We start from the raw sequence: 15,650 nt of genomic DNA on the forward strand, positions 1-15,650 counted from the left end.
AGTCTGCCAGCCCCTGTAGCATACAGCCTGCCCAACCCCTGTAGCATACAGCCTGCCCAGCCCCTGTAGTAGGAAAAAAAATAACACTGTACTCATCTTTCCGACGTCCCCCATAGGTCCTCTTCTGTCTCAGACTGTCCCAGACAGAAGAGGACCTACAGGTTATGTCAGAAAGGTGAGTTTTGACTTAATTTTTTTAGTTGACTCGAGTATAAGCCGAGTAAGAGTTTTTGAGCACAAATTTTGTATTGAAAAACTAGACTTATACTCGAGTATATAAGGTATTTACTTTACACGGTTTCAGAACCTTGTTGTGTTAATCAGGGTAATCCTTCCTCAGTCTAAATTATATTCTTAAAAGAAATCACATACGATTATGTTTTTTCCTCTACACTATATTTACTCCAAAGATTTCTTCTCCAAATCATATTAGTCTACAGATGATCTATTAATACATAACAGAATATGCATTTTCATAAATTTGATTTCTTAAAGATTAAACATCCTCACCACTTTCTTCGGTCTACACCAGGCATAAGACACGAATGGCTGTAAATGAAGAGTCACTTCCTTGTATAATGGAATTGAAGGACCCTGAAAAGTAGGATTAGGATGCATGTCTTATAGTTTTGGCTTTTTGTTTCATTTGGTTTGGACTTTGTTATTCAAAGAACACAACAACCAAAGAACCATTATATTTCTCTGCCACAGATAAGAAAATATATTAGTAGGTGGCCTCAATAAAAGTGACTCTTTTTAAAGAAACATTACTCATATTTATAGTCAAACAAGAGACTTCAGCAAGAAATAGAGTTTTAGAGTTGATGTTCTTCTTAAGTAAGGTTATGGTTGGTTAAAGGGGTTGTCCGGGAACTAGGTTCCCCTGACTAATCTAAAGCTATGTGTGAATTGACTAACTTTCTAATATACTTACCGTTCCTGAAGTGACAGGTTCCCCTCGGTCCAGAGCCGGTCACGTGACATTGCGTCTTCTCTCTTCACTTCCGCTGACGTCACGTCCACAGGTCTATCTTCTACATGTTGCCGCCCCCGGGAGGGAAAGGCGGGGTCTTCTCCTCCTCGTCACTCGATGGGCTGGGAAGTCGGCATCTATCTAGTAGAGGAAGCGTTTCGATGCGGCCACTGGGCATGCCCGGAATTTCTAATACTCTGCCATGTCGGGATGTGCATGGCACGTCCTCCGCTGCATATTCTCGTCCAATCACAGCAGATCCAGCACAATCCAGCAGAGCCTGGAAGGTGTAGTGGGTGGGGTTGCCATCACCGTGTAGGCTGGAATGGGTGGATACACTCCCTGCTGTGTTTACAGCACAATGCACTGTGGGAAGTGTAGTTTCTGCAGCACAAAAACGTCCATACAGGAAGCTGGCATTGTAAACATTTGCAGGCTGACGTGTAACCCCATATGCATTAGGGTGATGATTGATGACTACTGGGAACATCTGGTGAATTTTTATAGTCCCGGATAACCCCTTTAAAGCAATACTGTACACATTGGTGACTCTGGTTTGGCCGATCATATTTCAAAGCTGTTTTATGAGTTGGACATTGACTTACAGGGTAATTTCTTGTGCCGTTATATTAACAGTTATATTAAATTAAAGGAAAAGTGCCAAGAAAATTGTAGTATGCTTAGCCATGTTCAATGGGACATTTTTCCTCATCAGATTCTTTTTCATATCACTTGCATTGAACAGAAGTCAATTAACCATCCTATTTATTAAATTTGTGGGGCAATGTGACGTTTCTTTGATTTGTACAAGACACCTGATCAAGGTCTGATTGCTGCCATCAACTACTATATCATGAGGCTTCCTTCCACAATTTATAAGGTGAACAACAGAGAGTTGTTTTACTTCTGGAGAAAAACTTTTTACCAGATTCAGCCTTGAAGATTTCACACTTTAAGCCACAATATACAGATATAAGTAAACTGATATTGTGAACAAAAAAACATTTTAATATATGTAATGCATAAATCTGGAAAACTAAAGCTACATAAGCAATGTTTTAGGTGTATCATTTTAATAGTGGCCTCTAGGGCTTTCAGGCTTCCTGCTGTGTTATGGCAGTACATGGTTCTGACATATGGAGCTACAGAGGAGAAATTGGGTGCATAAACAGGATTGGCCCTACCCCTTTAGGAAATTTATCCTAAAGAATAGTAGTTACATGGAGAAGAAATCACCGGAGCTTATATGAAAAGTCTAAGTCAGCTCAAGATCCGAAATGATTTTTTATTAGTTTTAAACATGGGTCAGGAACTGGCTTTGGGAGCCATACACGCCACATGTTTTAACATGTAATATTTAACATGTAATATGTAAACATTAGAGAAATACAATATGAACATGCTCCCCAACAGATGAGAAGCCACAACACATACCCCCGGTAGATAGGTAGCCACAGCACATGCCACCAGTAGATAGGTAGCCACAGCACATGCCACACAGTAGGGAGGTAGCCACAGTACATGCCCCACAGAAGGTAGGTAGCCACAGTAAATGCCCCACAATTGGTATGTAGCCAGAGCACATGCCCCCAGTAGATAGGTAGCCACACACATGCCCCCAGTAGACAGGGAGCCACAGCACATTCCCTCAGTAGCAGGGAGCCACAGCACATTCCCTCAGTAGCAGGGAGCCACAGCACATTCCCTCAGTAGCAGGGAGCCACAGCACATGCCCGAGTAGATAGGTAGTCACAGAAAAATAAAAAAAAACAATACCTACCTGTGTTTTTTCTAGCAGGCTCCCTGTCACACATGTGCTCTCACAGGTGCCAGCACTGCTGTTGCCCAGGCAATGGTTCCTGGGTCCTAAAGAGGAATGACACCACATGCAGGCATCCACTCCTCTCTATGACCCAGACGCCTAAGCATCGATGGTGGCTATGGCACCTTGGTCGCACAAAGGACCTAGGCAGTGGTAATATCGCTGTCTGTGTCTAGTGATCAGCGCTGGGTGTTTCTTAGATCTGTTTGCAGCCATCAGAAGAGCCGATCTTGCTTGTGAGCCATGGGTTCCCAACTCCGGGTGTAAAAGAAAGAATGTGTTTTGGCTATGTACTGGAGCCTTTGTCAGGTTTTCCTAAACAATATATCACAGTGAAGCTGTTTGCTTTGGGATAATTTGGAATTCACTAGACTCATTTTAACTGTAGTTTTCCAGGAATCTGGAAAGATCCTAGGGGGCCTGTGCTGGAGTGGTTGAAAAAAGATGAATGCATAATTACCCCACACTTTCAGTTTAACATATTTGGGAAATTCCGGAAGTTCCAGAGGGTCATTTGACTTGCTTCAGCCAATAAGTGGACTCCTCGGACTAGATGACAATAATGGAAGTGAAGTCCCTCGAAAAAAGTATGAGTAGTCAATTGACCTCCCGAAAAGGTGCACTCTTTTTTTACCACCCCGGTCCTGTTCATTTTTAATTTTAAATATGGGTCCACTGAGCCATAATATATCAGTGAACCTAGACTTAAAATATAGCAGCCATCAGACAATGGGGGAGAAGGGGCAGATGCACTTTCATTGAGTGTATGTGCATGGAACATTTATCTAAAAATTTTAGCGAGGATGGAAATAAAAGCCATTTTCACTGAGTTTTAGCAAGAACACCGGCATGTTCTTTTCTGATGTATTATCTAACTTTGAGTTAAATATTCTCCATCTCGGAGCACGGTTTTCCCAGGCTTGTTTTGCAGAATTGCATAACCCCATGTATTTACATTCTACTTTCACAAGACTATTATTTCTTTCTCTTGTGGTTATTATGAATGGGCCATCTGCAGGGAAAACCTAAACTTCCTTCTTATTAAAATATAGAACGAGAATAAAAATTGTCTAAATAAAGGACTCATCTCTGCTTTGTCTCCACATACACTAAAGAGACATGAACCAGCAATGCAACAAAGACAATTGAAGTGGTTTCTGCATTGATAATATGTATGTACAACTAAGTGAACAAAAATGAGCCACACACTTATACACTCAGTTACAGAAGGGATACCACAAGATAAGCAATCCAAGACTGACCTGAGTTATGAGGGTAAGTTCAGGCATATCAAATTTAAAGGGGTTGTTCACTTTCAGCAAATATTTGATATGGTTTGTTTATCGAAAAGTTATACAATTTTCCAATATACTTTCTGTATCAATTCCTCATGGTTTTCTAGATCTCTGCTTGCTGTCCTGCTATAAAAGCTTCTTTGTTTACTTTCTCTGGATAGAATTCTGCCCATGGTCATGTGATGTCACACAGGTGCATGGCTCATTAGTATCATATAAGGTAATCAGAGCCATGAGATATAACGAGCCGTACAACAGTGTGACATCACATGACCATGGACAGATTTCTATCCAGATAAAGTAAACATAGAAGCTTCCTATATAGAAGCTTTTCCTTATATAAGCCATATTAATTATTTGCTGAAAGTGGATAACCCCTTTAATTCTTACTATATTTGCAGTATTTATATTTTGGCCTCATACACATGAACTTACAGTCTCCATGCTACCAGTGCATTATCTTTATCTGTGCTGTATGTCCGCAAAAATTGTGTGTCATCTGTATGCAGGGCCACGCCAGCACTGGGCATAGCTGGGCAAAAGCTGCTAGGGAGGCCCACATAAGGCTGTACATAAGTAATCCATAGGGAGCGAGGGGGGCTTCATATAAAATAACCATGAGGGGGCTGTATACAAAATAACCATGAGGGGGCTGACTGGTACCGGTAAGCTAAACTTGGTAATATTTTAGTGAACAAGGAGTGTTTTATTTCCCAAATTTTTAATACCGCATGTGAGTTCACTGGAAAAGGGCCTACTGAGGCTCTGTCGCCCAGGGGCCTACTGAAACCTGGAGCCGGCCCTGTCTGTATGTCATCTATTTTTACAAATCGGAGAAAAAACAAAGGCTGGCAGATTAATTAACTTGTCCCAACTCCTTGAATGGTTACATGATTGTGTAAACTGGCAAATGATCGGCAAATATCAACAGCACATGGATGTCGCTACCCCGTAAACACACAAGAAATGTAATTTTAGTTGTGTATGACCTAATAATCGATGTGCTAGGTTTCCTGTGAATTGGATGTTTTTCGGTGAGATGAAGGACAAAGATTAGTAGAACATAATCATGTTCCTTTATGCAGTGGAGTGGTTCTCATAAAGAGCTGCGGTAAAGGGGCACCAGGGTTGTGCTTTGCTGTCCCAATATGGACACTAATGGTGAGTCATGTGACCTAACCTAATCGCGACTTTCACTGAACAGTAATAGTGTAGCTCTAGGTGCGCGCCATTGTTTTTCTTTCTGTGTGACATAGCACATGCAGTGCTGCACCATCAGGAGGTCAGGTCACTGTACACCACCAAGGAGTGATGAATGCAGGTCAATGAGCAGGACACTGATCATACAGAATATTTACACCATATATTTGGTCATTCTTTCGACAATATTCACTGGTTTTGAATATAATTATCATTGTTTTTAAGAGTTAGTGACAAACAGAGAAGTCTCACCCAAAAGAACTAAGAAGTTTAGGGAACCAATGCTCTAGTGGTAAAAAAAAAACTTAACAATTAGCCTAGAAATTATACAAATAGCAAATGTATTCAATTTCTTTTGACAGACATCGATGAATGTTTAACGGGAACGCACAACTGCAGACCAGATCAAGTATGCACCAATATGAGAGGATCATTTAGTTGTCTGTGTCCCAGAGGATATCAGAAACGAGGAGAGCAATGCATTGGTGAGTAGTGGTCCTACACTAAGTCTTAGTTACAGGCAGTCCCCGGGTTATGTACAAGATAAGTTCTGTAGGTTTGTTCTAAAGTTGAATTTGTATGTAAGTCGAAACTGTATATTTTATAACTGTATTCCCAGCCAATTTTTTGGTCTTTGTGACAAATGGATTTTAAAAATGTTGGATTGTCATAAGAACCAGAATTAACAATAAAGCTTAATTGCAGACACCTTTAATAACTATTATAGCTCTTTATTGCAGTCTAAGGTAAGTAAATTACCAACATCCAGAGGTCCGGTCCGTTTGTAACTAGGGGTCGTCTGTAAGTTGGGTGTTCTTAAGTTGGGGACCTAGGAATTTGGCATAGTTTACAAGTCAAATCACCTGGTGTGCTACATGGAAATCTCTGAGAAAAACTAGGAAAACTATGTAAAAATCAGACAAGTGTCTTTTTGTATGGTCTTTACATGGTTTCTCTTTTGGCTTTCCATGTGGACAATATTTTTAAATTTATTTTTAAAAAAAATACATTTTTATTCAGGCATCTTCTGGAGCTGGATGATGAGTTTTTCTACCTAAATACTTTACAATTCTCTGACATGTGTATGAGGTCCAAACTTCCCGACTTCTCCCGACTTCTCCAAACCTTTTTGTGTCCATCATTCAGCTTCTCATGTGTGCCATCTTATCATGTCTTTTGGTCTCTAGACTCTTTTTCTCCTTTTACCTCTTAAGGTGGAGGAAAGACATTGTTGTTCTTTGGCCATCTAAAAGAAGTATGGAGAGCCAATGTTTTGGCCAATCTATGTTCTGAGACTAGAAATTTAGTGCCCACCAAGTGAAAGGTACAAATGAAAGGTACAGGGCCTGAGTCAGCACTGGGCGTACCTGGACAAGTGCCAGGGCTGAGTTGCTGGGGGGCCCGCATAAGGCTGTATATTTGGTATTTATGGGGATGAAGGGGGCAGAAGGAGGCTTTATATAAAATAACCATAAGGGGATTTTTTTGGATGATAAACTAGGGAATATTTTAGGGAACAGGAGAATGTTTTAGTTTCTGAATTTTTAATGCCACCTCGGGAGTTCACTGCAAAGGGGCCCACTGAGGCTCTGTCACCCAGGAGCATACTGTGTAACTACTTACAGTCTCTGTCTCTGACACTGTCAGTCTCTGGCAGTTCCTTTCAGTGACTCTGTCTCTGGCTGTCTCTTTTATTGACTATATGTCTCAGGCACTCTCATTCCAGTGCCTGTTTGTCTCAAGCACTCTCATTCCAGTGACTGTCTTGAGCACTCTCATTCCAGTGACTGTGTCTCGGGCACTCTCATTCCAGTGACTGTGTCACGGGCACTCTCGTTATCTCACCATCTTACCTCACACAGAAGTGTCTTATACTCATCGCCTATAGTAACCAATCACAGCTCAGAGCTCATATTAATGACCAGTGGCAGAACAGCAACCAATCATGGCTCAGCTTCCAACTGCCACAGCAGCAGCAGCAGACAATGGCTCCTGTATATGGTGGTTAATAAGTGGATTTTGGGAAGTGTGGGGTGAAAATTTCGGCTCAAAATGTGGTCTAAGGGTGATGCCACACATGGCGTTTTGAAACCGTTTTTGGTCCGTTTTTAAGCAATCCGTTAAAAATGCATGCGTTAAAAAACGCATCCTTTTTTGACAGGTTTTCCACATTTGTGCAATTAAAAACAGCCAAAAATGGATGCGTTTCCAAAAAACGCATGCGTTTTTTAAAAAGGATGCGTTTTTTAATGGACCAAAAACGGTTTCAAAACGCCATGTGTGGCATCACCCTTAGATGTTCCCTGAGTCACAAGCAACAACTGTGCAAAATTTGGTGATGGTACAGATTTCTTTAGCGGACATACATACATACATACACACACACACACACTCAGCTTTATATATTAGATTACATTGAGAATATGAACTTTCTTTCTCTTCCTCCCAATGCAGACATCGATGAATGTTCGGTATCTTCATTCTGTCACCATCGCTGTGTGAACACCTTGGGGTCATATTATTGCCAGTGTAACCCCGGCTTCCAGCTTGCTTCTAATAATTACACCTGTGTAGGTAAGTTATAAAGGTTCTATTTAAAAATATGATTTTCTCTTAAATTTTATTACTTATTTTTTTACAAATTAATTAATTAAAATTTGAATGCAAGCAGTCCCCAGGTTAGCAGCAACATAGGTTCTGTTGGTTTGTCCTTAACCCTTTCATGGGTCATTGGTGCCTGAATGTCCAGGTCGTATTTTGCAGTTCCGTTATCCCTTTCCTACAATGATATCTTTGGAACAGCTTTACATATAACAATTTTTCCTTTTTTATTAATTACATATGTTTTGCTTATGAAATTGTAACAGCTTTTTTTCAGATGATAAAGCTGTTCGTTGTATGCCACCGTCATGCGGTTAGGATGTATATAGCTGCATTGCAGTCGTGAAAGGGTGAATTAGAATTTGTTTGTAAATCGGAACGGTTACATTTTGTTTTAGAAGTATAACTCTAGTCAAATGTTGTTTTGGGGCCCTGGGATTTGGGCCCTGGGATGACTGCTGGATTTTGAAAATGTTGGGTTGTCATGGAATCAAGGATTAAGAATAAACCTTTATTGCAGATACAGTTTTCCAATATAGTTGCTGTATCTATTCCTAGCAGTTTCATTCTTTACTACCAGGGGATAAACACTGGTTCATGGTCATGTGATGTCACACAGGTGCACAGGTGCAGAGAATAATCAGAGCTGTGTGATATAACAGGCTGTGCACCTGTGTGACTTCACATGACCAGGGAGCGGTTTTTATCCACAGGAAGTTAACATGAAGCTTCCTATAGCAGGACAGCAAGCAGAGATCTAGAAAACCATGAGGAATTGATACAGTAAGTATTTATGGAATAACTTTTATAGCACAAACATTATCAATTACTAGCTGAAAGTGGCCAACCCCTTTAAATAATGGACTGCCTGTAGTACGGGTGTTCCCAAGACGTAAGAGCATGCAACATACAGGTGACCCTTAGTTACAGATGGACCTCTCTGCCTTCTGTGACCTCTGGTGAAGCTCTCTGGATGTTATTACTTTAGTCCCAGGCTGCAATGATCAGCTGTAAGGTGTCTGTTATGGATCTTAATTGATAATCTTTGTTCCCATAACAGCACAAAATCCTGAATATCCCTTTTTTTTCTGCAGTTACTATTATAAAATATACCCATTCTGACTTACATACAAATTCAACTTAAGGGACATCTATCAGCAGATCAATGATTGTAAATCAAACATACTGGCATACTGGTGTGTACCTCCTCTGGCAGGATCTGCTCTTCATTTAGCTTCTTATACCCTGGTTTTTACATAAAAAACTGGCTTTTAAAATTATGCAAATGAGACTGAGGGGCTCCAGGCTCCATGGGAATTAATGGAGCCTGGAGCCCCTCTTGCTAATTTGCATAATTTTTAAAGGCCCTTTTTCTTAAAAACCAGGGCATAAGAAGCTAAAAGAAGAGCAGATCCTGCCAAAGGGCGTACGCACCAGTATGTCTGTATGTTTGGTTTACAATCCTTGATCTGCTGATAGATGTCCATTAAGGACAAACCTAAAGAACCTATCCTGTACACATCCCCGGGACTGCTAGTATTAAGTTTTCTTGCTCTCTAGAAGGTAATGTCACAGTGTTATAGGATTCACATTCACTTATGTTGAAGTTAAATCTTCTGGCTCCACAATATACAATGGGATACTGTGTCGAGAGCATTTTGATAGAACTGGACTGAAACTCCAATTATACAAATAGTCTTATTGCCAAACATCAGTGCTCAAACTCTCTACATAAAATAACTGTAGGCCGAAACAGTCTGTGACATGTGGAAGGGATTATTCATCTCCAAGGGAAACCAAGGAATTGCTCATGACATCCTTGTTTTCCATCAAAGGCACATTTGAATTGCCAACTTTTATCTAATGCAAATGGCCTCTTTATCATTTTAGTGACTGAATGGACATGAAGCCGTTTGGTCTTCTTCCAAGATTTAACGGAAAGCTTTCTTGACAGGAACACCACATTACGAGTTGCACAATAGTAGGAAAGTCATGAACTGGAAGTAGGAACCTCATATCATACAACTACAATGTATTACCTTAGGGCAGTGATGGCAAACCTTTTAGATCATGAGTGCCCAAACTTCAACTAGAAGCCACCTTTTTATGGCCAAGTGCCAGCACAGCAATTTAGGCAGTAATTTATTGCTGAGGACACCAACGCAGTTGAAAGGAGTAGGGCAAATTCGAACTATTGCAGTTTCTGTACAGGGTCCCTGTGTACAGGAAGAATTGTTAGGCCAGCATTCTTTGAGCCCTGTATGGTGAGCTCTATTCTGGGGTGATGGCCTGGGTGCCCACAGAGAAGGCTCCGAGTGCCGCCTCTGGCACCAATGCCATAGGTTCGCCACCACTGCCTTAGGGAAACCAACCTATATCAAACCTCACCCTATTTGGAAAGCCAAAAGTAATGGCTGCCACCTAGTGACGGCAATGTAAATAACACTGAATGCTATACATACCCATTTACCCACCCAAAATTAGTGAAACCCGATCTATAAAAGGTTTCTGTGATTTTTGTATAGAACGTATGGAATGATATTACATTACATTTGTACTTAAATCTTCAGATTTGGATGAATGCAGCACCAGTAGCCCCTGCGCACAAGAATGCTATAATATGATCGGCTCCTACATCTGTCAGTGTAGTCCAGGGTACGAACTGAGCAGAGACAGAGTCAACTGTGAAGGTAAATGCCCTCCATATGTGTATTTTCATGCATTTGTTACCTGTTTTAAAGTCATGTTTGCTGCTTTACACTTTTATTTCAAAGTTTCCCTCCCTTTCTTGTAGCCAGCATTTGCCATACATTTAATACATATTTGTATTAGAGGGTTTGTTCATGTATATAAAATATTTTATGTATGGATGGTTCCCTTTAAAGGGGTTTTCCCACATACAATCCACAGGATAGGACCTAACTTGCTGATCAGTGGGGGTCTCCGTCAGCTCCATAGAAATTAATGGAGCAGAACGGTCATTCGTGGCCTTTTGCTCAATTAGTCTGACGGAGTGACGAGAAGTCCGACAGATCCCTCGTTTTTTGCGATCTGTGGGTGTCTCAGTGATGAGACCCCCACTGATCAATAAGTTAAGCCTTATCCCATGGATAGGGCCTAACTTTTGTTCGTGGGTAAACCCCTTTAAGATGGGGGTATAATTTGGCATGAGGAGTATGAATTGGTCTATACTAATTTAAACTCCAGGGTTTGGCCACTTGAACCCTGGGTATACTCTGTACTGAGGGTATCCTCTATTCCAGGCCACAAATAAACTGTGTACTAGGGGGTGTTAAAAAGTCTAGGCCAGAACAAATCCCTCTAGGACACATTGGGGGTCATTTGCTGAGGGCCCAAATCGCAATTTTTCGTTGGGTTTAGCAATATTACCGATCTGAGTTGCCACGGATTTTTGGCGCACGCGATCGGATTGTGGCGCATCGGCACCAGCATGCATGCGACGGAAATCGGGAACGTGGCCATCGGAAAACCCGACGGATTCGATACCGCGGAATTTTAAAAAAAGTGCTGCTTGAAACACGCGCTTACCTGCACCCAGGATAGGATAATAAACTCCGGCGGACTTCAGCGCAGGAGTGACACCTGGTGGACATCGGGCGCACTACCTTAGTGAATCCCGGCCGGACCCGAATCCTCGACGGAGAACGCGCCGCTGGATCGCGACAGGACCGGGTGAATAAATGTGCCCCAATGTTATCACTTCACTGGTTTTCTCAACTACTGCACAATAGGGCTCTATTACTAAGAGTCGTGGCGCTCACTTTTGTCGGACTGTGACCCTTTTTCAGAGATTACACGGCTCAGACAGGTATTAAAGAAGTGTCTGCACTGGGATTTTGGCGCATGCGATCCTTTTGTGGCACAGCAGCGCTGGCTTCCATGCGACAAATTGGGGGTCGTGCCGTCGGACGACCCGACTGATTCGGACTGAGCGCAGGATTTAACTTTCAAATTGTGTCACAAACCCAAGCACTTGCACCAGGAAGAAGGTGGACTCCGTCGGACCTGAGCGGGGAGCTACACATGCAGGATATCGGGCACACGATCTTAGCGAATCACGGCAGAGTGCATTATCGTCGGAACAATACACTTTAGGTGAATTCCTCAGACAGGTAAGTAAATGTGCCCCAATGTGTGAATACCATCTTTATACCACATGTCTGTAAATAGTTGTATCCAAGGACAACTATCTTGTTTCTAGGGGACAAAATGGTGACATTTATGAAAAATCTTCACACGGACATTTTTTTAAAATAAAATGTAATTCAAGAAATGTCTATATTTGGCAATGTGACTGCCGATATAAGAATGGGGGGGGGGGGTTTAAAGAAAGCAATTTTTGATGTCCAAACCAGGAGTGGAGAAAAAAATAAGAGGAGAAGCAGCATCTCCATTATATGTTCTCACCCATTAGGCTGCGCACCTGTTAAAAAAAAACCCATCATGTCAGGGAATGAAGCCTGACAGTGATGTTATATGTGCGGAAACTCTTGGGTTTCTCACTTAACTACCAGAGCTAAATCCCCATAAAATGTAGAAAAATTAAGTAATTCCTGTGTATATCACACTGTAACAGATGGGGGTATACTCTGGCCTGGGGAGTGTAATCTGGGCTAGGCCACTTTAACCCCGGGTATAGTCTGGGCTGGGGACTGCTAGGTTCCATGCACGCTACCATCGGGGGGGGTGTATGTATGGTCGCAAGCTTGCACATACACACGTCCAATCTTCGGCGCGTAGCTGCGCGCCCTCGTCCGACAAACCTGCCATCTGCGCATGCACAGAACAGCAGGCCCGCGTCTGTGCAGCCGAACATTGTGGGTAGGAGGAGTAAAGAGGCTACTGGAGCATGGAGTAGCCGCGCCGTGTAGCCTCAACTCCAGCTACTCCAAGCCCCAGTAGCCGCATAACAAAATTTACATTTAGGGATAATAAAAGTTAACAAAACTGACCACAGCAAGGTGTCCTGACAATTGCCAGTCGCTGTATACAAACAGAGACCTGGGAGTGATGGCTGGGTGATAAGGGAGAAAGGTGAGTATATGCTGTTTATTTTTATTTTTTTTTAAATTTGATATATAAAAAGTAAACTGGAAAACCCTTTAAAGGGGATCTGTCAGCATCATTGACCATACAAATTGTAAATAGCGATAGGTAGTGTAACCATAGCTTTGTGAGTGGTGACAGTAGAAGCAGAATTGTGAAAAATGTATTTGTATTTCAGGATTGTAACTGCACTTGGAGCACTCAGGTGCACAGGTGTATGAGATATCTCTACAAAATGTCCATATAATCTAATAGGGTAATAAACATCCCACCATTATAATGTAGGTCTTGGCAACAGTATTTAAAAAGTCATCTATGTAAACTAAATAGATTCCTACAAGGCTGCCCAGTACTAGAGAGGAACTGCTCTCTATCTCTGTTCTATCTAATGGGAGGGCATTTCAGATGACATGTCCCCACTTTGCCTTACAATGTATTGGTAAAACCCTTTAACCAGTTATATGCCAGAGAGTCACTCTAGAACAACACCCTATGCCTTATGAAGAAAAGTCTACATGAGAAATCCCCTTTAAGCAATACTATAAAGTATTTGCAGGAACCTGTCACCACACTAAAAACCCCAAGTTCACAAACAGAACCTTCTTCTGTAATGTGTATTTTGCATATTTGGCATATTTCTATGTTGCAGCATGAATGAGAAATCCGATTTTATTCTTTTATAAGATGCAGTCAAGCAGGTGGGGCTATTGGTCAAGGCAGTCAGGCAACTCCGCCTCCTGATCGTTGTTTGATCTGCCCACTCCATGTATCTGGCATCCCAGACCTGTCTCCCAATGGCCACATCATTCTCTGTACTGTGCCAGGTTCACAGATGCTCTGCGCATGCGCTTGGCTGCATGTGCATGTGTGAGCACAGCCGGATAGCGGAAAGAAGTGGCCATTAGAAAACTGGGCTGGGATGCCAGATTCATGGAGTGGGCAGAGCAATCAGCGGTCAGGAGGGGGAGTTGCCTGACTGCCTGGTCGAGCAGCCCCGCCTTCTTGACCACATCTTACAAATTAATAAAAGCTGATTTCTCATTCATGCTGTAACCTACAAATATGCTAAAAGGACTTTCAGGGGATGTACATGTTACAGTAGGAGGTACTGGTAGTGGGAATGGGGGGGTTAGTGTGGTGACAGGTTTGCTTTAATATAAAGCTACAACTTTATTTATCAACCGCCTGGGGAATGTCACTTATTATGTTGCAGAAAAGGAAATCTTTTTATCATCATAAAGCTCAACGAAAATTGGCAGGTTGGAATTCCGTATGTGTAAATATTTCCACACATTAAACAAATTGTGTTGAATCATGTTGAACTGCCGAGGCGTTTCAGATAACGTTGCATCTGTGTAGGAAATAAACAAAAATGATGAAGAGATAAACACATTTATGTTCCCAGATTATTTCATTACAACAGATAACACGTGTGACATTTCAGAGACATGCGTCCCAATGGGGGGAACAAAAGAGAAACATACGGAATATCTTTAGCAGATAAATCTGATGTTCTGCCCATACATGTCAGTAAGGCTCCGCCCTCATAATTCCACCATTGCTAAAGGAGCATCCCTTGTCAGTGACCTGACCTAACCTTGGACTGTCCCTGGGCTAGTAGGACTCCCAGGTGCCTTTCCTATGCACCTCGGCACATGAAATGTGGTGAATTTACATGAGTTTGATAAGTTACATATGTAGTAGTGGAGCCAGGGTATAGTGACAGGTGTAGTTACATTTCTAGGTTTCTTGCACACATAGGTTTATTCTATACATGCAAGCACCCCTATGTTTCTATAGGTTCACACACATGGCCATTGTTTTATACGGCCCATAGTATTAGCCATCTGCCCGAGCAAAAAAATTAAGATCAGGTCCAATTCCTGCCAGCGTTTGGGCCTTTGGCAGTAATTTCTCCTGTCATCAGCACATGAGCGGACATGCGTGTAAGCAAACCATGTGTCCGTAATTTGTGCTCTATGAAAAGCACTTGTTGAAAGAGACCATACAATTGATGTGACCCCCTTTGGAAATGGTTATACCCATGTGCTCTGCCTTGTGGAGCATATTAAGATATGACTGTGCCTCTTGGGGTCTCTAAGTGCCAAATCCACCCCTAAACGTACATCTAAATATTTGAGGGAGAAGCCAGTACTACACATTGATCACTGAAGACATTATTTATATGCAACAGTATGTGATACAGTATAATAACTAAAATTAAATATGCAATACATTCAAGGCGCAAAGACTGTGCCATATAGTTTTCATTATAAAGCCTGACAATCTGCTCAGTCATTTATTACTAATTACAGTATATATACTCGAGTATAAGCCGACCCGAGTATAAGCCGAGACCCCTAATTTCAACACAAAAAACTGGGAAAACCTATTGACCCGAGTATAAGCCAAAGATGGGAAATGCATAGGTCACAGCCTCCCAGTATATAGTCTGCCAGCCCCTGTAGCCTATAGCCCGCCCAGCCCCTGTGGCATACAGCCTGCCCAGCCCCTGTGGCATACAGCCTGTCCAGCCCCTGTGGCATACAGCCTGCCCAGCCCCTGTGGCATACAGCCTGCCCAGCCCCTGTGGCATACAGCCTGCCCAGCCCCTTTGGTATAAAAAGACTGCCCATCCCCCGTAGTATAAAGCCTGCCCAGCCCCTGTAGCATACAGCCTGCCCAGCCCCTG

At 42.1% G+C, this 15,650-nt stretch overlaps 1 protein-coding gene across 1 annotated transcript in view; it reads left to right on the forward strand.

The window, feature by feature from the left end:
- Positions 1–15,650, forward strand: part of EFEMP1 (EGF containing fibulin extracellular matrix protein 1) — a 58,270-nt gene that overhangs the window by 28,170 nt on the left and 14,450 nt on the right. The window contains exons 5-7 of the mRNA XM_072140599.1: positions 5,653–5,775; positions 7,745–7,864; positions 10,462–10,581. Of these exons, the coding sequence (XP_071996700.1) occupies positions 5,653–5,775; positions 7,745–7,864; positions 10,462–10,581 (363 nt within the window). The remainder of the gene's footprint in view (positions 1–5,652; positions 5,776–7,744; positions 7,865–10,461; positions 10,582–15,650) is intronic.

Source organism: Engystomops pustulosus, chromosome 3 (assembly GCF_040894005.1).
Source record: "Engystomops pustulosus chromosome 3, aEngPut4.maternal, whole genome shotgun sequence".
NCBI lineage: Eukaryota > Metazoa > Chordata > Amphibia > Anura > Leptodactylidae > Engystomops > Engystomops pustulosus.